This window comes from Petromyzon marinus, chromosome 74 (assembly GCF_048934315.1).
Source record: "Petromyzon marinus isolate PM22_M1 ecotype Great Lakes invasive population chromosome 74, UKy_Petmar_22M1.pri1.0, whole genome shotgun sequence".
In the NCBI taxonomy this organism is placed as follows: Eukaryota; Metazoa; Chordata; class Hyperoartia; order Petromyzontiformes; family Petromyzontidae; genus Petromyzon; species Petromyzon marinus.
The window spans coordinates 10611121-10637712 of record NC_133740.1 but is presented as its reverse complement, the minus strand read 5'-3'; the positions used below and the strand labels follow the sequence as shown (position 1 = coordinate 10637712).

General features: G+C 53.1%; 2 protein-coding genes across 2 annotated transcripts in view; one reads left to right on the top strand and one right to left on the bottom strand.

Annotated features, from left to right (window-relative positions):
• The window catches only part of LOC116958219 (uncharacterized), a 58217-nt gene extending 35246 nt beyond the window's left edge, over positions 1-22971 (bottom strand). Inside the window, exons 1-2 of the mRNA XM_032980742.2 lie at positions 22274-22971; positions 17216-17284 (exon numbers count right to left, since the gene is read on the bottom strand). Of these exons, the coding sequence (XP_032836633.1) occupies positions 17216-17284; positions 22274-22367 (163 nt within the window). The 5' untranslated portion in view covers positions 22368-22971. The remainder of the gene's footprint in view (positions 1-17215; positions 17285-22273) is intronic.
• LOC116958217 (uncharacterized) overlaps positions 1-26592 on the top strand; it is a 153699-nt gene that overhangs the window by 23940 nt on the left and 103167 nt on the right. The window lies entirely within an intron of this gene.

Sequence of the window (26592 nt, the reverse complement as noted above, 5' to 3'; positions counted from 1 at the left end):
TTGTGATGAGTCTGTGGGTCTCTGTGTGGTGAGTCTGTGGGCCTCTGTGTGGTGAGTCTATGGGTATCTGTGTGATGAGTCTGTGGGTCTCTGTGTCGTGAGTCTATAGGTCTCTGTGTGATGAGTCTGTGGGTCTCTGTGGTGAATCTGTGGGTGTCTGTGTGGTGAGTCTGTGGGTCTCTGTGTGATGAGTCTGTGGGTCTCTGTGTGGTGAGTCTGTGGGTCTCTGTGGTGAGTCTATGGGTCTCTGTGTGATGAGTCGGTGGGTCTCTGTGTGGTGAGTCGGTGGGTCTCTGTGTGGTGAGTCTGTGGGTCTCTGTGTGGTGAGTCTGTGGGTCTCTGTGTGATGAGTCTGTGGGTCTCTGTGGTGAATCTGTGGGTGTCTGTGTGGTGAGTCTGTCGGTCTCTGTGTGGTGAGCCTGTGGGTCTCTGTGTGGTAAGTCTGTGGGTATCTGTGTGATGAGTCTGTGGGTCTCTGTGATGAGTCTGTGGGTATCTGTGTGATGAGTTTGTGGGTCTCTGTGTGGTAAGTCTGTGGGTATCTGTGTGATGAGTCTGTGGGTCTCTGTGTGGTAAGTCTGTGGGTATCTGTGTGATGAGTTTGTGGGTCTCTGTGTGGTAAGTCTGTGGGTATCTGTGTGATGAGTCTGTGGGTCTCTGTGTGGTAAGTCTGTGGGTATCTGTGTGATGAGTCTATGGGTCTCTGTAGTGAGTCTGTGGGTATCTGTGTGATGAGTCTGTGGGTCTCTGTGGTGAGTCTGTGGGCATCTGTGTGATGAGTCTGTGGGTCTCTGTGGTGAGTCTGTGGGTCTCTGTGTGATGAGTCTGTGGGTCTCTGTGGTGAGTCTGTGGGCATCTGTGTGATGAGTCTGTGGGTCTCTGTGGTGAGTCTGTGGGTCTCTGTGTCATGAGTCTGTGGGTCTCTGTGGTGAGTCTGTGGGTCTCTGTGTGATGAGTCTATGGGTCTCTGTGGTGAGTCTGTGGGTATCTGTGTGATGAGTCTGTGGGTCTCTGTGTGGGGAGTCTGTGGGTATCTGTGTGATGAGTCTATGGGTCTCTGTGGTGAGTCTGTGGGTATCTGTGTGATGAGTCTATGGGTCTCTGTGGTGAGTCTGTGGGTCTCTGTGGTGAGTCTGTGGGTCTCTGTGTGATGAGTCTATGGGTCTCTGTGGTGAGTCTGTGGGTCTCTGTGGTGAGTCTGTGGGTCTCTGTGTGATGAGTCTATGGGTCTCTGTGGTGAGTCTGTGGGTCTCTGTGTGATGAGTCTGTGGGTCTCTGTGTGGTGAGTCTATGGGTCTCTGTGTGGTGAGTCTGTGGGTTTCTGTGTGATGAGTCTGTGGGTCTCTGTGGTGAGTCTGTGGGTCTCTGTGTGATGAGTCTATGGGTCTCTGTGGTGAGTCTGTGGGTCTCTGTGTGATGAGTCTATGGGTCTCTCTATGTGGTGAGTCAGTGGGTTTCTGTGTGATGAGTCGGTGGGTCGCTGTGTGATGAGTCTATGGGTCTCTCTGTGTGGTGAGTCTGTGGGTTTCTGTGTGATGAGTCGGTGGGTCTCTGTGTGGTAAGTCTGTGGGTCTCCTGTGTGGTGAGTCTGTGGGTTTCTGTGTGGTGAGTCTGTGGGTCTCTTTGTGTGGTGAGTCTGTGGGTTTCTGTGTGATGAGTCAGTGGGTCTCTGTGTGGTAAGTCTGTGGGTCTCCTGTGTGGTGAGTCTGTGGGTTTCTGTGTGGTGAGTCTGTGGGTCTCTCTGTGTGGTGAGTCTGTGGGTTTCTGTGTGATGAGTCTGTGGGTCTCTGTGTGATGAGTCTGTGGGTTTCTGTGTGGTGAGTCTGTGGGTCTCTGTGGTGAGTCTGTGGGTCTCTGTGTGGTGAGTCTGTGGGTCTCTGTGTGATGAGTCTATGGGTCTCTGTGGTGAGTCTGTGGGTCTCTGTGTGATGAGTCTATGGGTCTCTCTGTGTGACGAGTCTATGGGTCTCTCTGTGTGGTGAGTCTGTGGGTTTCTGTGTGATGAGTCGGTGGGTCTCTGTGTGGTAAGTCTGTGGGTCTCCTGTGTGGTGAGTATGTGGGTTTCTGTGTGGTGAGTCTGTGGGTCTCTCTGTGTGGTGAGTCTGTGGGTTTCTGTGTGATGAGTCTGTGGGTCTCTGTGTGATGAGTCTGTGGGTCTCTCTGTGTGATGAGTCTGTGGGTCTCTCTGTGTGGTGAGTCTGTGGATCTCTGTGTGGTGAGGCTGTGGGTCTCTCTGTGTGGTGAGTCTGTGGGTCTCTGTGTGATGAGTCTGTGGGTCTCTGTGTGGTGAGTCTGTGGGTTTCTGTGTGGTGAGTCTGTGGGTCTCTCTGTGTGGTGAGTCTGTGGGTTTCTGTGTGATGAGTCTGTGGGTCTCTGTGTGATGAGTCTGTGGGTCTCTCTGTGTGATGAGTCTGTGGGTCTCTCTGTGTGGTGAGTCTGTGGATCTCTGTGTGGTGAGGCTGTGGGTCTCTCTGTGTGGTGAGTCTGTGGGTCTCTGTGTGATGAGTCTGTGGGTCTCTGTGTGGTGAGTCTGTGGGTTTCTGTGTGGTGAGTCTGTGGGTCTCCTGTGTGGTGAGTCCGTGGGTCTCTGTGTGGTGAGTCTGTGGGTCTCTGTGTGATGAGTCTATGGGCCTCTGTGTGGTGAGTCTGTTGGTCTCTGTGTGGTGATTCTGAGGGTCTCTATGTGGTGAGTCTGTGGGTCTCTGTGTGGTGAGTCTGTCGGTCTCTCTGTGTGATGAGTCTGTGGGTCTCTCTGTGTGGTGAGTCTGTGGGTCTCTGTGTGGTGAGTCTGTGGGTCTCTGTGTGGTGAGTCTGTGGGTTTCTATGTGGTGAGTCTGTGGGTCTCTGTGTGGTGAGTCTGTGGGTTTCTGTGTGATGAGTCTATGGGTCTCTCTGTGTGGTGAGTCTGTGGGTTTCTGTGTGGTGAGTCTGTGGGTTTCCTGTGCGGTGAGTCTGTGGGTCTCTGTGTGATGAGTCTGTGGGTCTCTGTGTAGTGAGTCTGTGGGTCTCTGTGTGGTGATTCTGTGGGTCTCTGTGTGGTGAGTCTGTGGGTCTCTGTGTGATGAGTCTATGGGTCTGTCTGTGGTGAGTCTGTGGGTCTCTGTGGTGAGTCTATGGGTCTCTGTGTGGTGAGTCTGTGGGTCTCTCTGTGTGGTGAGTCTGTGGGTCTCTGTGGTGAGTCTGTGGGTCTCTGTGTGATGAGTCTATGGGTCTCTCTGTGTGATGAGTATATGGGTCTCTCTGTGTGGTGAGTCTGTGGGTTTCTGTGTGATGAGTCGGTGGGTCTCTGTGTGGTAAGTCTGTGGGTCTCCTGTGTAGTGAGTCTGTGGGTTTCTGTGTGGTGAGTCTGTGGGTCTCTCTGTGTGGTGAGTCTGTGGGTTTCTGTGTGATGAGTCTGTGGGTCTCTGTGTGGTGAGTCTGTCGGTCTCTGTGTGGTGAGTCTGTGGGTCTCTCTATGGGGTGAGTCTGTGGGTCTCTGTGTGGTGAGTCTGTGGGTCTCTGTGTGATGAGTCTGTGGGTCTCTGTGTGGTGAGTCAGTGGGTCTCTGCGTGGTGAGTCTGTGGGTCTCTGTGTGGGGAGTCTGTGGGTCTCTGTGTGGTGAGTCTGTGGGTCTCTGTGTGGTGAGTCTGTCGGTCTCTCTGTGTGATGAGTCTGTGGGTCTCTCTGTGTGATGAGTCTGTGGGTCTCTCTGTGTGGTGAGTCTGTGGATCTCTGTGTGGTGAGGCTGTGGGGCTCTCTGTGTGGTGAGTCTGTGGGTCTCTGTGTGATGAGTCTGTGGGTCTCTGTGTGGTGAGTCTGTGGGTTTCTGGGTGGTGAGTCTGTGGGTCTCCTGTGTGGTGAGTCCGTGGGTCTCTGTGTGGTGAGTCTGTGGGTCTCTGTGTGGTGAGTCTGTCGGTCTCTCTGAGTGATGAGTCTGTGGGTCTCTCTGTGTGGTGAGTCTGTGGGTCTCTGTGTGGTGAGTCTGTGGGTCTCTGTGTGGTGAGTCTGTGGGTGTCTGTGTGGTGAGTCTGTGGGTCTCTCTGTGTGGTGAGTCTGTGTGTTTCTATGTGGTGAGTTTGTGGGTCTCTGTGTGGTGAGTCTGTGGGTTTCTGTGTGATGAGTCTATGGGTCTCTCTGTGTAGTGAGTCTGTGGGTTTCTGTGTGGTGAGTCTGTGGGTTTCCTGTGTGGTGAGTCTGTGGGTCTCTGTGTGATGAGTCTGTGGGTCTCTGTGTAGTGAATCTGTGGGTCTCTTTTTGGTGATTCTGTGGGTCTCTCTGTGGTGAGTCTGTGGGTCTCTGTGGTGAGTCTATGGGTCTCTGTGTGGTGAGTCTGTGGGTCTCTCTGTGTGGTGAGTCTGTGGGTCTCTGTGTGGTGAATCTGTGGGTCTCTGTGTGGTGAGTCTGTGGGTCTCTGTGTGATGAGTCTATGGGTCTCTCTGTGTGGTGAGTCTGTGGGTCTCTGTGTGTGAGTCTGTGGGTCTCTGTGTGGTGAGTCTGTGGGTCTCTGTGTGGTGAGTCTGTGGGTCTCTGTGTGGTGAGTCTGTGGGTCTCTGTGGTGAGTCTATGGGTCTCTGTGTGGTGAGTTTGTGGGTCTCTGTGTGATGAGTCTATGGGTCTCTGTGTGGTGAGTCTGTGGGTCTCTGTGTGGTGAGTCTGTGGGTCTCTGTGTGGTGAGTCTGTGGGTCTCTGTGTGGTGAGTCTGTGGGTCTCTCTGTGTGGTGAGTCTGTGGGTCTCTGTGTGATGAGTCTGTGGGTCTCTGTGTGGTGAGTCTGTGGGTTTCTGTGTGGTGAGTCTGTGGGTCTCTCTGTGTGGTGAGTCTGTGGGTTTCTGTGTGGTGAGTCTGTCGGTCTCTCTGTGTGATGAGTCTGTGGGTCTCTCTGTGTGGTGAGTCTGTGGGTCTCTGTGTGGTGAGTCTGTGGGTCTCTGTGTGGTGAGTCTGTGGGTCTCTGTGTGGTGAGTCTGTGGGTCTCTGTGTGGTGAGTCTGTGGGTTTCTGTGTGGTGAGTCTGTGGGTCTCTTTGCGTGGTGAGTCTGTGGGTTTCTGTGTGGTGAGTCTGTGGGTCTCTGTGTGGTGAGTCTGTGGGTTTCTGTGTGATGAGTCTATGGGACTCTCTGTGTGGTGAGTCTGTGGGTTTCTGTGTGGTGAGTCTGTGGGTCTCCTGTGTGGTGAGTCTGTGGGTCTCTGTGTGGTGATTCTGTGGGTCTCTGTGTGGTGAGTTTGTGGGTCTCTGTGTGATGAGTCTATGGGTCTCTCTGTGTGGTGAGTCTGTGGGTCTCTGTGTGATGAGTCTGTGGGTCTCTGTGTGGTGAGTCTATGGGCCTCTCTGTGTGGTGAGTCTGTGGGTCTCTGTGTGTGAGTCTGTGCGTCTCTGTGTGGTGAGTCTGTGGGTCTCTGTGTGTGAGTCTGTGGGTCTCTGTGTGGTGAGTCTGTTGGTCTCTGTGTGGTGAGTCTGTGCGTCTCTCTGTGTGGTGAGTCTGTGGGTCTCTGTGTGGTGAGTCTGTGGGTCTCTGTGTGGTGAGTTTGTGGGTCTCTGTGTGATGAGTCTATGGGTCTCTGTGTGGTGAGTCTGTGGGTCCTTGTGTGATGAATCTGTGGGTCTCTGTGTGGTGAGTCTGTGGGTTTCTGTGTGGTGAGTCTGTGGGTCTCTCTGTGTGGTGAGTCTGTGGGTTTCTGTGTGGTGAGTCTGTGGGTCTGCTGTGTGGTGAGTCTGTGAGTCTTTGTGTGGCGAGTCTGTCGGTCTCTCTGTGTGATGAGTCTGTGGGTCTCTCTGTGTGGTGAGTCTGTGGGTCTCTGTGTGTGAGTCTGTGGGTCTCTGTGTGGTGAGTCTGTGGGTCTCTGTGTGGTGAGTCTGTGGGTCTCTGTGTGGTGAGTCTGTGGGTCTCTGTGTGGTGAGTCTGTGGGTTTCTGTGTGGTGAGTCTGTGGGTCTCTTTGCGTGGTGAGTCTGTGGGTTTCTGTGTGGTGAGTCTGTGGGTCTCTGTGTGGTGAGTCTGTGGGTTTCTGTGTGATGAGTCTATGGGTCTCTCTGTGTGGTGAGTCTGTGGGTTTCTGTGTGGTGAGTCTGTGGGCCTCCTGTGTGGTGAGTCTGTGGGTCTCTGTGTGATGAGTCTGTGGGTCTCTGTGTGGTGAGTCTGTGGGTTTCTGTCTGATGAGTCTATGGGGCTCTCTGTGTGGTGAGTCTGTGGGTCTCTGTGTGATGAGTCTGTGGGTGTCTCTGTGGTGAGTCTGTGTGTCTCTGTTGTGAGTCTATGGGTCTCTGTGTGGTGAGTCTGTGGGTCTCTCTGTGTGGTGAGTCTGTGGGTCTCTGTGTGGTGAGTCTGTGGGTCTCTGTGTGGTGAGTCTGTGGGTCTCTGTGTGTGAGTCTGTGCGTCTCTGTGTGGTGAGTCTGTGGGTCTCTGTGTGGTGAGTCTGTGGCTCTCTGTGTGGTGAGTCTGTGGGTCTCTGTGTGTGAGTCTGTGCGTCTCTCTGTGTGGTGAGTCTGTGGGTCTCTGTGTGGTGAGTCTGTGGGTTTCTGTGTGGTGAGTCTGTGGGTCTCTGTGTGATGAGTCTGTGGGTCTCTGTGTGATGAGTTTATGGGTCTCTGTGTGATGAGTCTATGGGTCTCTGTGTGGTGAGTCTGTGGGTCTCTGTGTGGTGAGTCTGTGGGTCTCTGTGTGGTGAGTCTGTGGGTCTCTGTGTGGTGAGTCTGTGGGTCTCTGTGTGTGAGTCTGTGGGTCTCTGTGTGGTGAGTCTGTGGGTTTCTGTGTGTGAGTCTGTGGGTCTCTGTTTGGTGAGTTTATGGGTCTCTGTGTGGTGAGTCTGTGGGTCTCTGTGTGGTGAGTCTATGGGTCTCTGTGTGGTGAGTCTGTGGGTCTCTGTGTGGTGAGTCTATGGGTCTCTGTGTGGTGAGTCTGTGGGTCTCTGTGTGGTGAGTCTGTGGGTCTCTCTGTGTTATGAGTCTGTGGGTCTCTGTGTGGTGAGTCTGTGGGTCTCTCTGTGTGATGAGTCTGTGGGTCTCTATGTGATGAGTCTGTAGGTCTCTGTGTAGTGAGTCTGTGGGTCTCTTTTTGGTGAGTCTGTGGGTCTCTGTGTGGTGATTCTGTGGGTCTCTGTGTGGTGAGTCTGTGGGTCTCTGTGTTATGAGTCTATGGGTCTCTCTGTGTGGTGAGTCTGTGGGTCTCTGTGTGATGAGTCTGTGGGTCTCTCTGTGGTGAGTCTGTGTGTCTCTGTTGTGAGTCTATGGGTCTCTATGTGGTGAGTCTGTGGGTCTCTCTGTTTGGTGAGTCTGTGGGTCTCTGTGTGGTGAGTCTGTGGGTATCTGTGTGATGAGTCTATAGGTCTCTGTGTGGTGAGTCTGTGGGTCTCTGTGTGGTGAGTTTGTGGGTCTCTGTGTGATGAGTCTATGGGTCTCTGTGTGGTGAGTCTGTGGGTCTCTGTGTGGTGAGTCTGTGGGTCTCTCTGTGTGGTCAGTCTGTGGGTCCTTGTGTGATGAGTCTGTGGGTCTCTGTGTGGTGAGTCTGTGGGTTTCTGTGTGGTGAGTCTGTCGGTCTCTCTGTGGTGAGTCTGTGGGACTCTGTTGTGAGTCTATGGGTCTCTGTGTGGTGAGTCTGTGGGTCTCTCTGTGTGGTGAGTCTGTGGGTCTCTGTGTGGTGAGTCTGTGGGTCTCTGTGTGGTGAGTCTGTGGGTCTCTGTGTGATAAGTCTATGGGCCTCTCTGTGTGGTGAGTCTGTGGGTCTCTGTGTGTGAGTCTGTGCGTCTCTGTGTGGTGAGTCTGTGGGTCTCTGTGTGGTGAGTCTGTGGCTCTCTGTGTGGTGAGTCTGTGGGTCTCTGTGTGGTGAGTCTGTTGGTCTCTGTGTGGTGAGTCTGTGCGTCTCTCTGTGTGGTGAGTCTGTGGGTCTCTGTGTGGTGAGTCTGTGGGTCTCTGTGTGGTGAGTTTGTGGGTCTCTGTGTGATGAGTCTATGGGTCTCTGTGTGGTGAGTCTGTGGGTCTCTGTGTGGTGAGTCTGTGGGTCTCTCTGTGTGGTGAGTCTGTGGGTCCTTGTGTGATGAATCTGTGGGTCTCTGTGTGGTGAGTCTGTGGGTTTCTGTGTGGTGAGTCTGTGGGTCTCTCTGTGTGGTGAGTCTGTGGGTTTCTGTGTGGTGAGTCTGTGGGTCTGCTGTGTGGTGAGTCTGTGAGTCTTTGTGTGGTGAGTCTGTCGGTCTCTCTGTGTGATGAGTCTGTGGGTCTCTCTGTGTGGTGAGTCTGTGGGTCTCTGTGTGTGAGTCTGTGGGTCTCTGTGTGGTGAGTCTGTGGGTCTCTGTGTGGTGAGTCTGTGTGTCTCTGTGTGGTGAGTCTGTGGGTCTTTGTGTGGTGAGTCTGTGGGTTTCTGTGTGGTGAGTCTGTGGGTCTCTTTGCGTGGTGAGTCTGTGGGTTTCTGTGTGGTGAGTCTGTGGGTCTCTGTGTGGTGAGTCTGTGGGTTTCTGTGTGATGAGTCTATGGGTCTCTCTGTGTGGTGAGTCTGTGGGTTTCTGTGTGGTGAGTCTGTGGGCCTCCTGTGTGGTGAGTCTGTGGGTCTCTGAGTGATGAGTCTGTGGGTCTTTGTGTGGTGAGTCTGTGGGTTTCTGTGTGATGAGTCTATGGGGCTCTCTGTGTGGTGAGTCTGTGGGTCTCTGTGTGATGAGTCTGTGGGTGTCTCTGTGGTGAGTCTGTGTGTCTCTGTTGTGAGTCTATGGGTCTCTGTGTGGTGAGTCTGTGGGTCTCTCTGTGTGGTGAGTCTGTGGGTCTTTGTGTGGTGAGTCTGTGGGTCTCTGTGTGGTGAGTCTGTGGGTCTCTTTGCGTGGTGAGTCTGTGGGTTTCTGTGTGGTGAGTCTGTGGGTCTCTGTGTGGTGAGTCTGTGGGTTTCTGTGTGATGAGTCTATGGGTCTCTCTGTGTGGTGAGTCTGTGGGTTTCTGTGTGGTGAGTCTGTGGGCCTCCTGTGTGGTGAGTCTGTGGGTCTCTGTGTGATGAGTCTGTGGGTCTCTGTGTGGTGAGTCTGTGGGTTTCTGTGTGATGAGTCTATGGGGCTCTCTGTGTGGTGAGTCTGTGGGTCTCTGTGTGATGAGTCTGTGGGTGTCTCTGTGGTGAGTCTGTGTGTCTCTGTTGTGAGTCTATGGGTGTCTGTGTGGTGAGTCTGTGGGTCTCTCTGTGTGGTGAGTCTGTGGGTCTCTGTGTGGTGAGTCTGTGGGTCTCTGTGTGGTGAGTCTGTGGGTCTCTGTGTGTGAGTCTGTGCGTCTCTGTGTGGTGAGTCTGTGGGTCTCTGTGTGGTGAGTCTGTGGCTCTCTGTGTGGTGAGTCTGTGGGTCTCTGTGTGTGAGTCTGTGCGTCTCTCTGTGTGGTGAGTCTGTGGGTCTCTGTGTGGTGAGTCTGTGGGTTTCTGTGTGGTGAGTCTGTGGGTCTCTGTGTGATGAGTCTGTGGGTCTCTGTGTGATGAGTTTATGGGTCTCTGTGTGATGAGTCTATGGGTCTCTGTGTGGTGAGTCTGTGTGTCTCTGTGTGGTGAGTCTGTGGGTCTCTGTGTGGTGAGTCTGTGGGTCTCTGTGTGGTGAGTCTGTGGGTCTCTGTGTGTGAGTCTGTGGGTCTCTGTGTGGTGAGTCTGTGGGTTTCTGTGTGTGAGTCTGTGGGTCTCTGTTTGGTGAGTTTATGGGTCTCTGTGTGGTGAGTCTGTGGGTCTCTGTGTGGTGAGTCTATGGGTCTCTGTGTGGTGAGTCTGTGGGTCTCTGTGTGGTGAGTCTATGGGTCTCTGTGTGGTGAGTCTGTGGGTCTCTGTGTGGTGAGTCTGTGGGTCTCTCTGTGTTATGAGTCTGTGGGTCTCTGTGTGGTGAGTCTGTGGGTCTCTCTGTGTGATGAGTCTGTGGGTCTCTATGTGATGAGTCTGTAGGTCTCTGTGTAGTGAGTCTGTGGGTCTCTTTTTGGTGAGTCTGTGGGTCTCTGTGTGGTGATTCTGTGGGTCTCTGTGTGGTGAGTCTGTGGGTATCTGTGTTATGAGTCTATGGGTCTCTCTGTGTGGTGAGTCTGTGGGTCTCTGTGTGATGAGTATGTGGGTCTCTCTGTGGTGAGTCTGTGTGTCTCTGTTGTGAGTCTATGGGTCTCTATGTGGTGAGTCTGTGGGTCTCTCTGTTTGGTGAGTCTGTGGGTCTCTGTGTGGTGAGTCTGTGGGTATCTGTGTGATGAGTCTATAGGTCTCTGTTTGGTGAGTCTGTGGGTCTCTGTGTGGTGAGTTTGTGGGTCTCTGTGTGATGAGTCTATGGGTCTCTGTGTGGTGAGTCTGTGGGTCTCTGTGTGGTGAGTCTGTGGGTCTCTCTGTGTGGTCAGTCTGTGGGTCCTTGTGTGATGAGTCTGTGGGTCTCTGTGTGGTGAGTCTGTGGGTTTCTGTGTGGTGAGTCTGTGGGTCTCTCTGTGGTGAGTCTGTGTGTCTCTGTTGTGAGTCTATGGGTCTCTGTGTGGTGAGTCTGTGGGTCTCTCTGTGTGGTGAGTCTGTGGGTCTCTGTGTGGTGAGTCTGTGGGTCTCTGTGTGGTGAGTCTGTGGGTCTCTGTGTGATAAGTCTATGGGCCTCTCTGTGTGGTGAGTCTGTGGGTCTCTGTGTGTGAGTCTGTGCGTCTCTGTGTGGTGAGTCTGTGGGTCTCTGTGTGGTGAGTCTGTGGCTCTCTGTGTGGTGAGTCTGTGGGTCTCTGTGTGTGAGTCTGTGGGTCTCTGTGTGGTGAGTCTGTTGGTCTCTGTGTGGTGAGTCTGTGCGTCTCTCTGTGTGGTGAGTCTGTGGGTCTCTGTGTGGTGAGTCTGTGGGTCCTTGTGTGGTGAGTTTGTGGGTCTCTGTGTGATGAGTCTATGGGTCTCTGTGTGGTGAGTCTGTGGGTCTCTGTGTGGTGAGTCTGTGGGTCTCTCTTTGTGGTGAGTCTGTGGGTCCTTGTGTGATGAATCTGTGGGTCTCTGTGTGGTGAGTCTGTGGGTTTCTGTGTGGTGAGTCTGTGGGTCTCTCTGTGTGGTGAGTCTGTGGGTTTCTGTGTGGTGAGTCTGTGGGTCTGCTGTGTGGTGAGTCTGTGAGTCTTTGTGTGGTGAGTCTGTCGGTCTCTCTGTGTGATGAGTCTGTGGGACTCTCTGTGTGGTGAGTCTCTGGGTCTCTGTGTGTGAGTCTGTGGGTCTCTGTGTGGTGAGTCTGTGGGTCTCTGTGTGGTGAGTCTGTGGGTCTCTGTGTGGTGAGTCTGTGGGTCTTTGTGTGGTGAGTCTGTGGGTTTCTGTGTGGTGAGTCTGTGGCTCTCTGTGTGGTGAGTCTGTGGGTTTCTGTGTGGTGAGTCTGTGGGTCTCTGTGTGGTGAGTCTGTGCGTTTCTGTGTGATGAGTCTATGGGTCTCTCTGTGTGGTGAGTCTGTGGGTTTCTGTGTGGTGAGTCTGTGGGCCTCCTGTGTGGTGAGTCTGTGGGTCTCTGTGTGATGAGTCTGTGGGTCTCTGTGTGGTGAGTCTGTGGGTTTCTGTGTGATGAGTCTATGGGGCTCTCTGTGTGGTGAGTCTGTGGGTCTCTGTGTGATGAGTCTGTGGGTGTCTCTGTGGTGAGTCTGTGTGTCTCTGTTGTGAGTCTATGGGTCTCTGTGTGGTGAGTCTGTGGGTCTCTCTGTGTGGTGAGTCTGTGGGTCTCTGTGTGGTGAGTCTGTGGGTCTCTGTGTGGTGAGTCTGTGGGTCTCTGTGTGATGAGTCTATGGGCCTCTCTGTGTGGTGAGTCTGTGGGTCTCTGTGTGTGAGTCTGTGCGTCTCTGTGTGGTGAGTCTGTGGGTCTCTGTGTGGTGAGTCTGTGGCTCTCTGTGTGGTGAGTCTGTGGGTCTCTGTGTGTGAGTCTGTGGGTCTCTGTGTGGTGAGTCTGTTGGTCTCTGTGTGGTGAGTCTGTGCGTCTCTCTGTGTGGTGAGTCTGTGGGTCTCTGTGTGGTGAGTCTGTGGGTTTCTGTGTGGTGAGTCTGTGGGTCTCTGTGTGATGAGTCTGTGGGTCTCTGTGTGATGAGTTTATGGGTCTCTGTGTGATGAGTCTATGGGTCTCTGTGTGGTGAGTCTGTGGGTCTCTGTGTGGTGAGTCTGTGGGTGTCTGTGTGGTGAGTCTGTGGGTCTCTGTGTGGTGAGTCTGTGGGTCTCTGTGTGTGAGTCTGTGGTCTCTGTGTGGTGAGTCTGTGGGTTTCTGTGTGTGAGTCTGTGGGTCTCTGTGTGGTGAGTCTGTGGGTCTCTCTGTGTGATGAGTCTGTGGGTCTCTATGTGATGAGTCTGTAGGTCTCTGTGTAGTGAGTCTGTGGGTCTCTTTTTGGTGAGTCTGTGGGTCTCTGTGTGGTGATTCTGTGGGTCTCTGTGTGGTGAGTCTGTGGGTCTCTGTGTGATGAGTCTATGGGTCTCTCTGTGTGGTGAGTCTGTGGGTCTCTGTGTGATGAGTCTGTGGGGCTCTCTGTGGTGAGTCTGTGTGTCTCTGTTGTGAGTCTATGGGTCTCTATGTGATGAGTCTGTGGGTCTCTGTGTGGTGAGTCTGTGGGTTCCTGTGTGATGAGTCTATGGGGCTCTCTGTGTGGTGAGTCTGTGGGTCTCTGTGTGATGAGTCTGTGGGTGTCTCAGTGGTGAGTCTGTGTGTCTCTGTTGTGAGTCTATGGGTCTCTGTGTGGTGAGTCTGTGGGTCTCTCTGTGTGGTGAGTCTGTGGGTCTCTGTGTGGTGAGTCTGTGGGTCTCTGTGTGGTGAGTCTGTGGGTCTCTGTGTGATGAGTCTATGGGCCTCTCTGTGTGGTGAGTCTGTGGGTCTCTGTGTGTGAGTCTGTGCGTCTCTGTGTGGTGAGTCTGTGGGTCTCTGTGTGGTGAGTCTGTGGCTCTCTGTGTGGTGAGTCTGTGGGTCTCTGTGTGTGAGTCTGTGGGTCTCTGTGTGGTGAGTCTGTTGGTCTCTGTGTGGTGAGTCTGTGCGTCTCTCTGTGTGGTGAGTCTGTGGGTCTCTGTGTGGTGAGTCTGTGGGTTTCTGTGTGGTGAGTCTGTGGGTCTCTGTGTGATGAGTCTGTGGGTCTCTGTGTGATGAGTTTATGGGTCTCTGTGTGATGAGTCTATGGGTCTCTGTGTGGTGAGTCTGTGGGTCTCTGTGTGGTGAGTCTGTGGGTCTCTGTGTGGTGAGTCTGTGGGTCTCTGTGTGGTGAGTCTGTGGGTCTCTGTGTGTGAGTCTGTGGGTCTCTGTGTGGTGAGTCTGTGGGTTTCTGTGTGTGAGTCTGTGGGTCTCTGTTTGGTGAGTTTATGGGTCTCTGTGTGGTGAGTCTGTGGGTCTCTGTGTGGTGAGTCTATGGGTCTCTGTGTGGTGAGTCTGTGGGTCTCTGTGTGGTGAGTCTATGGGTCTCTGTGTGGTGAGTCTGTGGGTCTCTGTGTGGTGAGTCTGTGGGTCTCTCTGTGTTATGAGTCTGTGGGTCTCTGTGTGGTGAGTCTGTGGGCCTCTCTGTGTGATGAGTCTGTGGGTCTCTATGTGATGAGTCTGTAGGTCTCTGTGTAGTGAGTCTGTGGGTCTCTTTTTGGTGAGTCTGTGGGTCTCTGTGTGGTGATTCTGTGGGTCTCTGTGTGGTGAGTCTGTGGGTCTCTGTGTGATGAGTCTATGGGTCTCTCTGTGTGGTGAGTCTGTGGGTCTCTGTGTGATGAGTCTGTGGGGCTCTCTGTGGTGAGTCTGTGTGTCTCTGTTGTGAGTCTATGGGTCTCTATGTGGTGAGTCTGTGGGTCTCTCTGTTTGGTGAGTCTGTGGGTCTCTGTGTGGTGAGTCTGTGGGTATCTGTGTGATGAGTCTATAGGTCTCTGTGTGGTGAGTCTGTGGGTCTCTGTGTGGTGAGTTTGTGGGTCTCTGTGTGATGAGTCAATGGGTCTCTGTGTGGTGAGTCTTTGGGTCTCTGTGTGGTGAGTCTGTGGGTCTCTCTGTGTGGTCAGTCTGTGGGTCCTTGTGTGATGAGTCTGTGGGTCTCTGTGTGGTGAGTCTGTGGGTTTCTGTGTGGTGAGTCTGTGGGTCTCTCTGTGTGGTGAGTCTGTGGGTTTCTGTGTGGTGAGTCTGTGGGTCTGCTGTGTGGTGAGTCTGTGAGTCTCTGTGTGGTGAGTCTGTCGGTCTCTCTGTGTGATGAGTCTGTGGGTCTCTCTGTGTGGTAAGTCTGTGGGTCTCTGTGTGGTGAGTCTGTGGGTCTCTGTGTGATGAGTCTGTGGGGCTCTCTGTGGTGAGTCTGTGTGTCTCTGTTGTGAGTCTATGGGTCTCTATGTGGTGAGTCTGTGGGTCTCTCTGTTTGGTGAGTCTGTGGGTCTCTGTGTGGTGAGTCTGTGGGTATCTGTGTGATGAGTCTATAGGTCTCTGTGTGGTGAGTCTGTGGGTCTCTGTGTGGTGAGTTTGTGGGTCTCTGTGTGATGAGTCAATGGGTCTCTGTGTGGTGAGTCTTTGGGTCTCTGTGTGGTGAGTCTGTGGGTCTCTCTGTGTGGTCAGTCTGTGGGTCCTTGTGTGATGAGTCTGTGGGTCTCTGTGTGGTGAGTCTGTGGGTTTCTGTGTGGTGAGTCTGTGGGTCTCTCTGTGTGGTGAGTCTGTGGGTTTCTGTGTGGTGAGTCTGTGGGTCTGCTGTGTGGTGAGTCTGTGAGTCTCTGTGTGGTGAGTCTGTCGGTCTCTCTGTGTGATGAGTCTGTGGGTCTCTCTGTGTGGTAAGTCTGTGGGTCTCTGTGTGGTGAGTCTGTGGGTCTCTGTGTGGTGAGTCTGTGGGTCTCTGTGTGGTGAGTCTGTGGGTCTCTGTGTGGTGAGTCTGTGGGTTTCTGTGTGGTGAGTCTGTGGGTCTCTTTGCGTGGTGAGTCTGTGGGTTTCTGTGTGGTGAGTCTGTGGGTCTCTGTGTGGTGAGTCTGTGGGTTTCTGTGTGATGAGTCTGTGGGTCTCTCTGTGTGGTGAGTCTGTGGGTTTCTGTGTGGTGAGTCTGTGGGCCTCCTGTGTGGTGAGTCTGTGGGTCTCTGTGTGATGAGTCTGTGGGTCTCTGTGTAGTGAGTCTGTGGGTCTCTTTTTGGTGAGTCTGTGGGTCTTTGTGTGGTGATTCTGTGGGTCTCTGTGTGGTGAGTCTGTGGGTCTCTGTGTGATGAGTCTATGGGTCTCTGTGTGGTGAGTCTGTGGGTCTCTGTGTGATGAGTCTATGGGGCTCTCTGTGTGGTGAGTCTGTGGGTCTCTGTGTGATGAGTCTGTGGGTGTCTCTGTGGTGAGTCTGTGTGTCTCTGTTGTGAGTCTATGGGTCTCTGTGTGGTGAGTCTGTGGGTCTCTCTGTGTGGTGAGTCTGTGGGTCTCTGTGTGGTGAGTCTGTGGGTCTCTGTGTGGTGAGTCTGTGGGTCTCTGTGTGATGAGTCTATGGGCCTCTCTGTGTGTTGAGTCTGTGGGTCTCTGTGTGTGAGTCTGTGCGTCTCTGTGTGGTGAGTCTGTGGGTCTCTGTGTGGTGAGTCTGTGGCTCTCTGTGTGGTGAGTCTGTGGGTCTCTGTGTGTGAGTCTGTGGGTCTCTGTGTGGTGAGTCTGTTGGTCTCTGTGTGGTGAGTCTGTGGGTTTCTGTGTGGTGAGTCTGTGGGTCTCTGTGTGGTGAGTCTGTGGGTCTCTGTGTGGTGAGTCTGTGGGTTTCTGTGTGGTGATTCTGTGGGTCTCTCTGTGTTGTGAGTCTGTGGGTTTCTGTGTGGTGAGTCTGTGGGTCTCTGTGTGATGAGTCTATGGGTCTCTGTGTGGTGAGTCTGTAGGTCTCTGTGTGGTGAGTCTGTGGGTCTCTGTGTGGTGAGTCTGTGGGCATCTGTGTGATGAGTCTGTGGGTCTCTGTGGTGAGTCTGTGGGTCTCTGTGTGATGAGTCTATGGGTATCTGTGTGGTGAGTCTGTGGGTCTCTTGTGTGGTGAGTCTGTGGGTCTCTCTGTGTTATGAGTCTGTGGGTCTTTGTGTGGTGAGTCTGTGGGGCTCTCTGTGTGATGAGTCTGTGGGTCTCTGTGTGATGAGTCTGTGGGTCTCTGTGTAGTGAGTCTGTGGGTCTCTTTGTGGTGAGTCTGTGGGTTTCTGTGTAGTGAGTCTGTGGGTCTCTGTGTGGTGAGTCTGTGGGTCTCTGTGTAGTGAGTCTATGGGTCTCTTTGTGGTGAGTCTGTGGGTCTCTGTGTGGTGAGTCTGTGGGTCTCTGTGTGGTGTGTGGTCACTGTGTACAGGTGTTTGCTGAGTGTGTACAGGTGTGGTGCTTAGTGTGTACAGGTGTGTGCTGAGATTGTACAGGTGTGTGCTGAGTGTGTACAGGTGTGTGCTGAGTGTGTGCTGAGTGTGTACAGGTGTGTGTTGAGTGTGTACAGGTGTGTGCTGATTGTGTGTGCTGAGTGTGTACAGGTGTGTGCTGAGTGTATACAGGTGTGTGCTGAGTGTGTACAGGTGTGGTGCTGAGTGTGTACTGGTGTGTGCTGAGTGTGTGTGCTGAGTGTGTACAGGTGTGTGCTGAGTGTGTGTGCTAGGTGTGTGCTGAGTGTGTGTGCTGAGTGTGTACAGGTGTGTGCTGAGATTGTACAGGTGTGTGCTGAGTGTGTACAGGTGTGTGCTGAGATTGTACAGGTGTGTGCTGAGTGTGTACAGGTGTGTGCTGAGTGTGTGTGCTGAGTGTGTACAGGTGTGTGGTGAGTGTGTACTGGTGTGTGCTGAGTGTGTACAGGTGTGTGGTGAGTGTGTACAGGTGTGTGCTGAGTGTGTACAGGTGTGTGCTGAGTGTATACAGGTGTGTGCTGAGTGTGTACAGGTGTGGTGCTGAGTGTGTACTGGTGTGTGCTGAGTGTGTGTGCTGAGTGTGTACAGGTGTGTGCTGAGTGTGTGTGCTAGGTGTGTGCTGAGTGTGTGTGCTGAGTGTGTACAGGTGTGTGCTGAGATTGTACAGGTGTGTGCTGAGTGTGTACAGGTGTGTGCTGAGATTGTACAGGTGTGTGCTGAGTGTGTACAGGTGTGTGCTGAGTGTGTGTGCTGAGTGTGTACAGGTGTGTGGTGAGTGTGTACTGGTGTGTGCTGAGTGTGTACAGGTGTGTGGTGAGTGTGTACAGGTGTGTGCTGAGTGTGTACAGGTGTGTGCTGAGTGTGTGTGCTGAGTGTGTACAGGTGTGTGCTAAGTGTGTACAGGTGTGTGCTGAGTGTGTACAGGTGTGTGCTGAGTGTGTACAGGTGTGTGCTAAGTGTGTACAGGTGTGTGCTGAGAGTATACTGGTGTGTGCTGAGTGTGTACAGGTGAGTGCTGAGTGTGTACAGGTGTGGTGCTGATTACCTGTGCCCAGGTACACGAACTTGCTCTGACGGTGACAGCACAGAGGCCCGGGGCTGCTCCACCTCGTCCCTGGTGCACGTGAAAACAAAAACAAATATAAAGTTCCCCCGTGTAGCCTTCAACAGGCTGTTTGGGGCAAGTGCATGCGAGACCCATCATGGCGAACGAGGTGGAAGTAGGCGTGGTCGCCTAGCAACCACGCCCGGCCGTCTTTGTCTCCCCAGCGACAACGTCGAGACGCCTTCATCCAGCGGTGGACTGACTATGGCTGATGATGGTGGTGATTGGTTGGGGAGACGATCATACAGCAGTGGATACACCATGGATGATGATGGTGGTGATTGGTTGGGGAGACGATCATACAGCAGTGGATACACCATGGATGATGATGGTGGTGATTGGTTGGGGAGACGATCATACAGCAGTGGATACACCATGGCTGATGATGGTGGTGATTGGTTGGGGAGACGATCATACAGCAGTGGATTTACCATGGATGATGATGGTGGTGATTGGTTGGGGAGACGATCATACAGCAGTGGATTTACCATGGATGATGATGGTGGTGATTGGTTGGGGAGACGATCATACAGCAGTGGATTTACCATGGATGATGATGGTGGTGATTGGTTGGGGAGACGATCATACAGCAGTGGATTTACCATGGATGATGGTGGTGGTGATTGGTTGGGGAGACGATCATACAGCAGTAGATTTACCATGGATGATGATGGTGGTGATTGGTTGGGGGGACGATCATACAGCAGTGGATTTACCATGAATGATGGTGGTGGTGATTGGTTGGGGAGACGATCATACAGCAGTGGATTTACCATGGATGATGGTGGATTGTGGAGGTAAACTGGACTTCCACGGTAAACTGGACTTCCATGGTGAACTGGACTCCCATGGTAAACTGGACTTCTATGGTAAACTAGACTCCCATGGTAAACTAGACTCCCATTGTAAACTGGACTCCCATGGTAAACTAGACTCCCATGGTAAACTAGACTCCTATGGTGAACTGGACTCCCATGGTAAACTGGACTCCCATGATAAACTGGACTCCCATGGTAAATTGGACTCCCATGGTGAACTGGACTTCCATGGTGAACTGGACTCGCATGGTAAACTGGTCTCCCATGGTGAACTGGACTTCCATGGTGAACTGGACTTCTATAGTAAACTGAACTCCCATGGTAAACTGGACCCCCATGGTAAACTGGACTCCCATGGTGAACTGGACTCCCATGGTGAACTGGACTCGCATGGTAAACTGGACTCCCATGGTGAACTGGACTTCTATGGTGAACTGGACCCCCATGGTGAACTGGACTCACACGGTGAACTGGACTTCCACGGTAAACTGGACTTCCATGGTGAACTGGACTTCCATAGTAAACTGGACTTCCATGGTGAACTGAACTCCCATGGTGAACTGGACTTCCATAGTAAACTGGACTTCCATGGTGAACTGGACTTCCATAGTAAACTGGACTCCCATGGTGAACTGGACCCCCATGGTGAACTGGACTTCCATAGTAAACTGGACTTCCATGGTGAACTGGACTTCCATAGTAAACTGGACTTCCATGGTGAACTGGACCCCTATGGTGAACTGGACTTCCATAGTAAACTGGACTTCCATAGTAAACTGGACTTCCATGGTAAACTGGACCCCCATGGTGAACTGGACTCCCATGGTGAACTGGACCCCCATGGTGAACTGGACCCCCATGGTGAACTGGACTTCCATGGTGAACTGGACTTCCACGGTAAACTGGACTCCCACGGTAAACTGGACTCCCATGGTAAACTGGACTCCCGCGGTAAACTGGACTCCCATGGTGAAATGGACTTCCATGGTGAAATGGACATCCATGACGTCAGCGTTCCTACAACCATCCCTGGCGATCACCACAAAGGTGCTGCTGTGTGAATCTCGCCTAGGGGCACCCCCACTGGCAGCTGTCCCTGTGTGGCACAGGGCTCTCACCACGCAGGAAGGCGCTGCTCACCCACTTACTCGCCCACTCACTCACCCACTCACTCACTCACTCACCTACTCACTCACCTACTCAACCATTCACTCACTCACCCGCTCACTCACCCACTCACTCACCTACCCACTCACTTACTCAACCACCCACTCACTCACCTACTCACTCACCTACTCACTCACCTACTCAACCATCCACTCACTCAGCTACTCAACCACCCACTTACTCATCCACTTACTCACCCACTCCAACACCCACTCACCCACTCACTCACCCACTCAACCACCCACTCACTCACCTACTCAACCACCCACTCACTCACCCACTCACTCACTCACCCACTCACGCACTTACTCACTCACTCACTCACCTACTCAACCACCCACTCACTCACCTACTCAACCACTCACTTAGTCATCCACTTACCCACTCAAACACCCACTCACCCACTCACGCCCTCACTCACCTACTCAAGCACCCACTCACTCACCTACTCAACCACCCATTTACTCACCCACTCACTCAACCACCCACTCACCCACTCACGCCCTCACTCACCTACTCAAGCACCCACTCACTCACCTGCTCTTTCACCTCCTCAACCACCCACTTACTCGCCCGGTTACTCACCCACTCACTGACCCACTCACTCACCCACTCACTCACCCACTCACTCACCCACTCACTCACCTACTCAACCATCCACTCACTCACCCACTTACTCACCCACTTACTCACCTACTCAACCACCCACTTACTCACCCACTTACTCACCCACTTACTCACCCATTCAAGTACCCACTCACTCACCCACTCACTCACCTGCTCACTCACCTCCTCAACCACCCACTCACTCACCCACTCAACCATCCACCCACTCACACACTCACCTACTCAACCACCCACATACTCACCTACTCAACCACCCACTCACTCACCTACTCAACCACCCACTTACTCACCCACTTACTCACCTACTCAACCACCCACTTACTCACCCACTTACTCACCTACTCAACCACTCACTTACTCACCTACTCAACCACCCACTCACTCACCCACTCACTCACCTACTCAACCACCTACTCACTCACCTACTCAACGACCCATTTACTCACCCACTTACTCACCTACTCAACCACCCATTTACTCACCCACTTACTCACTTACTCAACCACCCACTTACTCACCTACTGATACACCCACTCACTCACCCACTCACTCACCTACTCAACCACGCATTTACTCACTCACTCACCCACTCAACCACTCACTCACCTACTCAACCACCTACTTACACACCCACCCACTCACACACTTACTCACCCACTTACTCACCCACTTATTCACCCACTCACTCACCCACTCAACTATCCACCCACCTACCCATCTGCTGCATTGACAGTGATGCAGAAGTACAGTCAACAACAACAATAATAATAACAACGACAACACTCCGCAGGCGTGTGTCTGTGCACCGGTGTGGCTAGGAGATGTTGACTACCTCGCCGCGTCCACAGGAGGTCGTGGGTTCAATCCCGACCCTGACCATGCCTGCTGCTGTATGTTTGGTGCTTGTTGCTGATGCTGCTGCTGATGATGCTACTGCTGATGCTGATGTTGATGATGATGCTGCTGCTGATGATGATGTTACTGCTGATGCTGATGTTGATGATAATGCTACTGCTGCTGCTGATGCTGCTGCTGTTGATGATAATGCTGTTTCCGCTGCTGCTGATGATGCTGCTGCTTTTGATGTTGATGCTACTGCTGCTGATGATGTTGATGATAATGCTACTGCTGATGATGATTTTGATGATGATGCTACTGCTGATGATGTTGATGATGATGCTACTTCTGATGATGATGTTGATGATGATGCTGTTGCTGATGATGTTGATGATAATGCTACTGCTGTTGATGATGTTGATGATGCTACTGCTGCTGATGATGTTGATGATAATGCAATTGCTGATGATGATGTTGATGATGATGTTACTGCTGATGATGCTGATGATGATGCTACTTCTGATGGTGATGTTGATGATGATGCTGTTGCTGATGTTGCTACTGCTGCTGCTGATGCTGCTGCTCCTGTTGATGATGTTGATGATGCTACTGCTGATGATGATGTTGATCATGATGCTGTTGCTGATGCTGCTGATGATGCTGCTGCTGTTGATGTTGCTGCTGCTGCTGATATTGATGTTGATGATGCTGCTGCTGATGATGTTGATGAAGATGATGATGCTGCTACTGATGTTGATGTTGATGCTGTTGCTGATGCTGCTAATGATGCTGCTGCTGTTGATGATGTTGATGATGCTACTGCTGCTGTTGATGATAATGCTGCTGCCGCTGCTGCTGATGATGATGATGCTGCAGCTTTTGATGTTGATGTTACTGCTGCTGATGATGTTGATGATGATGCTACTGCTGATGTTGATGATGCTACTTCTGATGATGATGTTGATTATGATGCTGTTGCTGCTGATGTTGATGATGATGTTACTGCTGCTGATGATGTTGATGATGATGCTGTTGCTGATGATGATGTTGCTACTGCTGCTGATGATGCTGCTGTTGATGATGCTGCTGCTGAAATTGATGTTGATGATGCTGCTGCTGATGATGTTGTTGATTATGATGCTGCTGCTGATGTTGATGTTGATGCTGTTGCTGATGCTGCTAATGATGCTGCTGTTGATGATGTTGATGGTGATGATGCTACTTTTGATGATGATGCTGCTGTTGATGATGTTGATGATGATGTTGATGATGCTACTGCTGTTGATGATGTTTATGATGATGCTGCTGCTGTTGATGATGTTGATGATGCTACTGCTGATGGTGATGTTGATGATGATGCTACTGCTGATGGTGATGTTGATGATGATGTTGATGCTACTGCTGCTGATGATGTTGATGATGATGTTGATGATGATGCTACTGCTGATGATGATGTTGATGATGATGCTACTGCTGATGATGATGTTGATGATGATGCTACTGCTGCTGATGATGATGATGCTACTGCTGATGATGATGCTGAACTCACCTCCAGGTCTCGCGGCGCTTAGAGTCGTGGCGATGCTGATGATGATGATACTGATGATGATGCTGGTCATCTTTGGGATCAGAAGGCAGCGCATTGTCCAGCAGTGGTGAGAGAGCGTGGGGAGAGTGGGGAGAGTGGGGAGAGTGGGGAGAGTGAGTGGGGAGAGAGAGTGGGGAGAGTGGGGAGAGTGGGGAGAGTGGGGAGAGTGAGTGGGGAGAGAGAGTGGGGAGAGTGGGAGAGAGTGGGGAGAGAGTGTGGGGAGAGTGGGGAGAGTGGGGAGAGTGGGGAGAGAGAGTGGGGAGAGAGAGTGGGGAGAGAGAGTGGGGAGAGAGTGGGGAGAGAGTGTGGGGAGAGAGCGTGGGGAGAGAGCGTGGGGAGAGAGCGTGGGGAGAGTGGGGAGAGAGTGTGGGGAGAGAGCGTGGGTAGAGAGAGTGGGGAGAGTGGGGAGAGAGTGGGGAGAGAGTGGGTAGAGAGAGTGGGGAGAGTGGGGAGAGAGTGTGGGTAGGGAGCGTGGGGAGAGTGTGGGGAGAGTGGGGAGAGAGTGTGGGGAGAGTGGGGAGAGAGAGTGTGGGGAGAGAGTGGGGAGAGTGGGCAGAGTGGGGAGAGAGAGTGAGGAGAGAGTGGGGAGAGTGGGCAGAGTGGGGAGAGAGAGTGGGGAGAGAGAGAGTGGGGAGAGAGAGTGGGGAGAGAGAGTGGGGAGAGAGTGTGGGCAAGGAGTGAGTGGATGAGTCTTCTTCTCACGCCGCTTATAGCGGCACTGCCACTCAGAGGGGGGGAGCGAGACGGCGGGGGGCAGGGGGCGGGGCGGGGGATCGGCGCTTTGAAGTTTTCTCCGCGGGGGGCGGGGCGGGGGCGAGGTGGGGGGGTGGTGGCGGCGGGGTGGGTGGATACGTCTGTAGGGAGACGCGTGGGTGGAGGTGCTGGTGGAGGTGGTGGTGGAGGTGGTGGCGGTGGAGGAGGTGGAGGTGGTGGTGGTGGTGGTGCTGGTGGTGGTGGTGGAGGTGGTGGTGGTGGTGGTGCTGGTGGTGGCGGTGGTGGAGGTGGAGGTGGTGGTGGTGGTGGAGGTGGTGGTGGAGGTGGTGGAGGTGGTGGCGGTGGAGGTGGTGGAGGTGGTGGCGGTGGAGGTGGTGGTGGTGGTGGTGATGGAGGTGGTGGTGGAGGTGGTGGCAGTGGAGGCGGTGGAGGTGGTGGAGGCGGTGGTGGAGGCGGTGGTGGAGGAGGTGGCGGTGGAGGTAGTGGTGGTGGTGGAGAAGGTGGTGAAGGTTTATAGACTGCGGGGTGCGACTGGGTGTAGCTGTCACTCAACTCACTCACTCACCCACTCACTCAACACATACACTCACTCACTCACACTCACCCACTCACTCACTCACCCACTCACTCACCCACTCACTCACCGACTCATTCACTCACTCACCCACTCACTCACACACTCAGTCACCCACTCACTCACCCACTCACTCAGTCACTCACCCACTCACCCACTCACTCACCAACTCACTCACTCATCCACTCACTCACCCACTCACTCAACTCATTCACCTACTCACTCACCCACTCACTCACTCACCCACTCACTCACCCACTCACTCATCCACTTACTCAACTCATTCACTCACCCACTCACTCACTCAATCACCCACTCACACTCACACACTAACTCACACTCACCCACTCACTCACACACTCACTCAACTCATTCACTCACCCACACACTCATTCACATATTCACTCACACACTCACTCGCCCACTCACTCACTCACATATTCACTCACAAACTCATCCACTCACTCCCCCACTCACACACACACTAACTCAACTCATTCACTCACCCACTCACTCACTCACCCGCTCACACACTCACACACTCACTCAACTCATACACTCACCCACTCACTCACACACTCACCCACTCATACACTCACCCACACACTCACTCACTCACACAACTCATTCACTCACACACTCAATCACATATTAACTCACACTCACCCACTCAATCACCCACTCACTTACCCACTCACTCAACTCACTCACACACTCACCCACCCATTCACCAACCCACTCACACAACAACAACCGCCATTCGCTTGTGCCAGGCTATGTGCACGTTGAGGCCACGTGAAGTGTCGAACGCCCGCTGGCAGGTGGTCACGGGGCAGACCCAGGTGCCACGGGTCGACTGACTGAGATGACTGGCTGATGCACCACCTGTGCCCCCTACTGTGCCAACTTGCTGTGCTTTAGCCACCCGGCGCTCGGCTCGTTGTTGTGAGTGTCGCTGCTCCACCCTCCGTTGTTGTTGGAGGGCGACTGCCTCCAACTGCCCAGTAGCATCCTTCACGAGCCTCCTCCACAGAGGCCGATCTTGATACCGCTGGTACCAGTCATCGGCACGTCCACTCAGCTCCACGTCCTCCTGTACCACATCACTCCATCTCTTCTCTAGCCCATGCCGCGCCCGTTTAGCCCCCTTGATCCGGCCGAACAGAAGCTGTTTCGGCATGCGGTGGGTGGGCATGCGGGCTACATGACCCAGCCAACGCAGCCTTGCCTGCCGGAGGAGCTCACCGATGGGACCTTTCCCAGATCTTTCAAGGATGTGTGAGCTCACACAATCTAGCCTGGTTAAACCCAGGATGGATGGTAGGAAGGCTAGCCTAAATGTTTCTAACCGGCGAAGATGTTCCATTAGGGGGGTCCACGTTTCGCAAGCGTAGAGAACGGAGGGAATGACCGTGGCCGAGAAGACCTGAAGCTTCGTGCGGAGCGACAGACCAGGTAGCTTCCACACAGCGTTACGCAACCGATGAAAAGATATTGCCGCTGGACTGATTCGGAGTGAGACTTCTGCTGTTAAACTGGAGCCGGTCAAAAGCACACTGCTCAAGTATGGGAAACTCTCCACTCTCTCCACAACTGCCCCATCACCGATTGGGAGTTGTGGGGGTGGAGTGTCCGATGGTACAAAATACCCAGGCAGGTGCTAAGTTTTGGTGGGGCTGATGGTAAGGCCCCATCTCTAAGTGGCACGCTCCAGTCTCAGCAGCAGCGTCTCCAACTCCTCCTCCGAATGAGCAGCTATTACCAAATCATCAGGATACATAACGTGGTTGAGCAATAGGGAGCCATCCCTTGAATGCAGCCGGGCATCGATCAGCCTCCCATTATATATGTACCAAATGGAGATTCCCCCGGTACAGCTATTGAAGTCTTCACGAACTACGTGGTCAAAATAGATGTTAAATAATGTGGGAGCGAGAGGACATCCCTGTAGCACCCCAAGGTGTACAGGGAATGGCTCTGACTCCCGGCCACATAGTTTTACCTGGGCCCGCTCACACGATCATTAAGGTCCTTAATGATCGTGAGCAGAGGGTCAGGGACTCCAAAATCACGAAGAACAACCCAGAGCCCAGGCCTACTTATGGTATCATAGGCCTTGACCAGGTCAATAAAGCAGAGATGTAGGTCTTGCTGGAATTTCCTACACCTCTGCTGTAGCAGACGGAGAGAAAATATGGCATCTGTGTAGGACCGCCCTTTCCTGAAACCGCATTGGGGCTCCGCAAGCCTCTCCTCAGCGTGCCTGGCAAGGCGATGTTGAATAATTCTTGCCAGGACCTTTCCCGGCACTCTGAGGAGTGAGATGCCGCTGTAGTTGTTACAGTCTGTGCGGTCGCCCTTCTTAAAAAGGGGGACCACCAGGGCATCCTTCCAATCCTGCGGAACCCGTCCAGTAGTCCAGACTGTTGTTATGATGTCATATAGGGCAGTCTGTGCACAAACGCCACCCTCCCTCAGCATTTCGCTTGGGAGATCATCTCTGCCCGCTGCCTTTCCGGGTCTCAGACTCCGGATCGCCTTCAGTACTTTCTCAACAGATGGCACCTCAGCCAGCCACTCACAGGGGGTGACTTCTTCCAATATTTGAGGCACCGCAGCCTCAGCAGGGTCATCCTCACTTTGTGCCTCGATGTTTTCCTGGCTGAGGGATTTTCCCTCCCCCAGGACCTCACAGAAATGCTCAGCAAATCTGCAAACCTGTTCCTCGGGGTCGGAGATTGGATCATCGTTTTTTCCCCTAATGATGGTAATAGGTGTGGCGCTGCAGGTTACTTTTTTGATGGAGTTAAATAGAGATTTGTGATCACGGGCCACTGAGGCAGACTCCATCTCCTCAGCAACCCGCGACCACCACCCATTCTTGCAGCGCCTCATGGCTCTCCGAACCTCCGAGCGAAGGCTGCGGTAAGCCTCCTCATTCTCTGACGTGGGATTCTGTAGCCGATGACAGTGGGCCTGTCGCTTTTTCTCA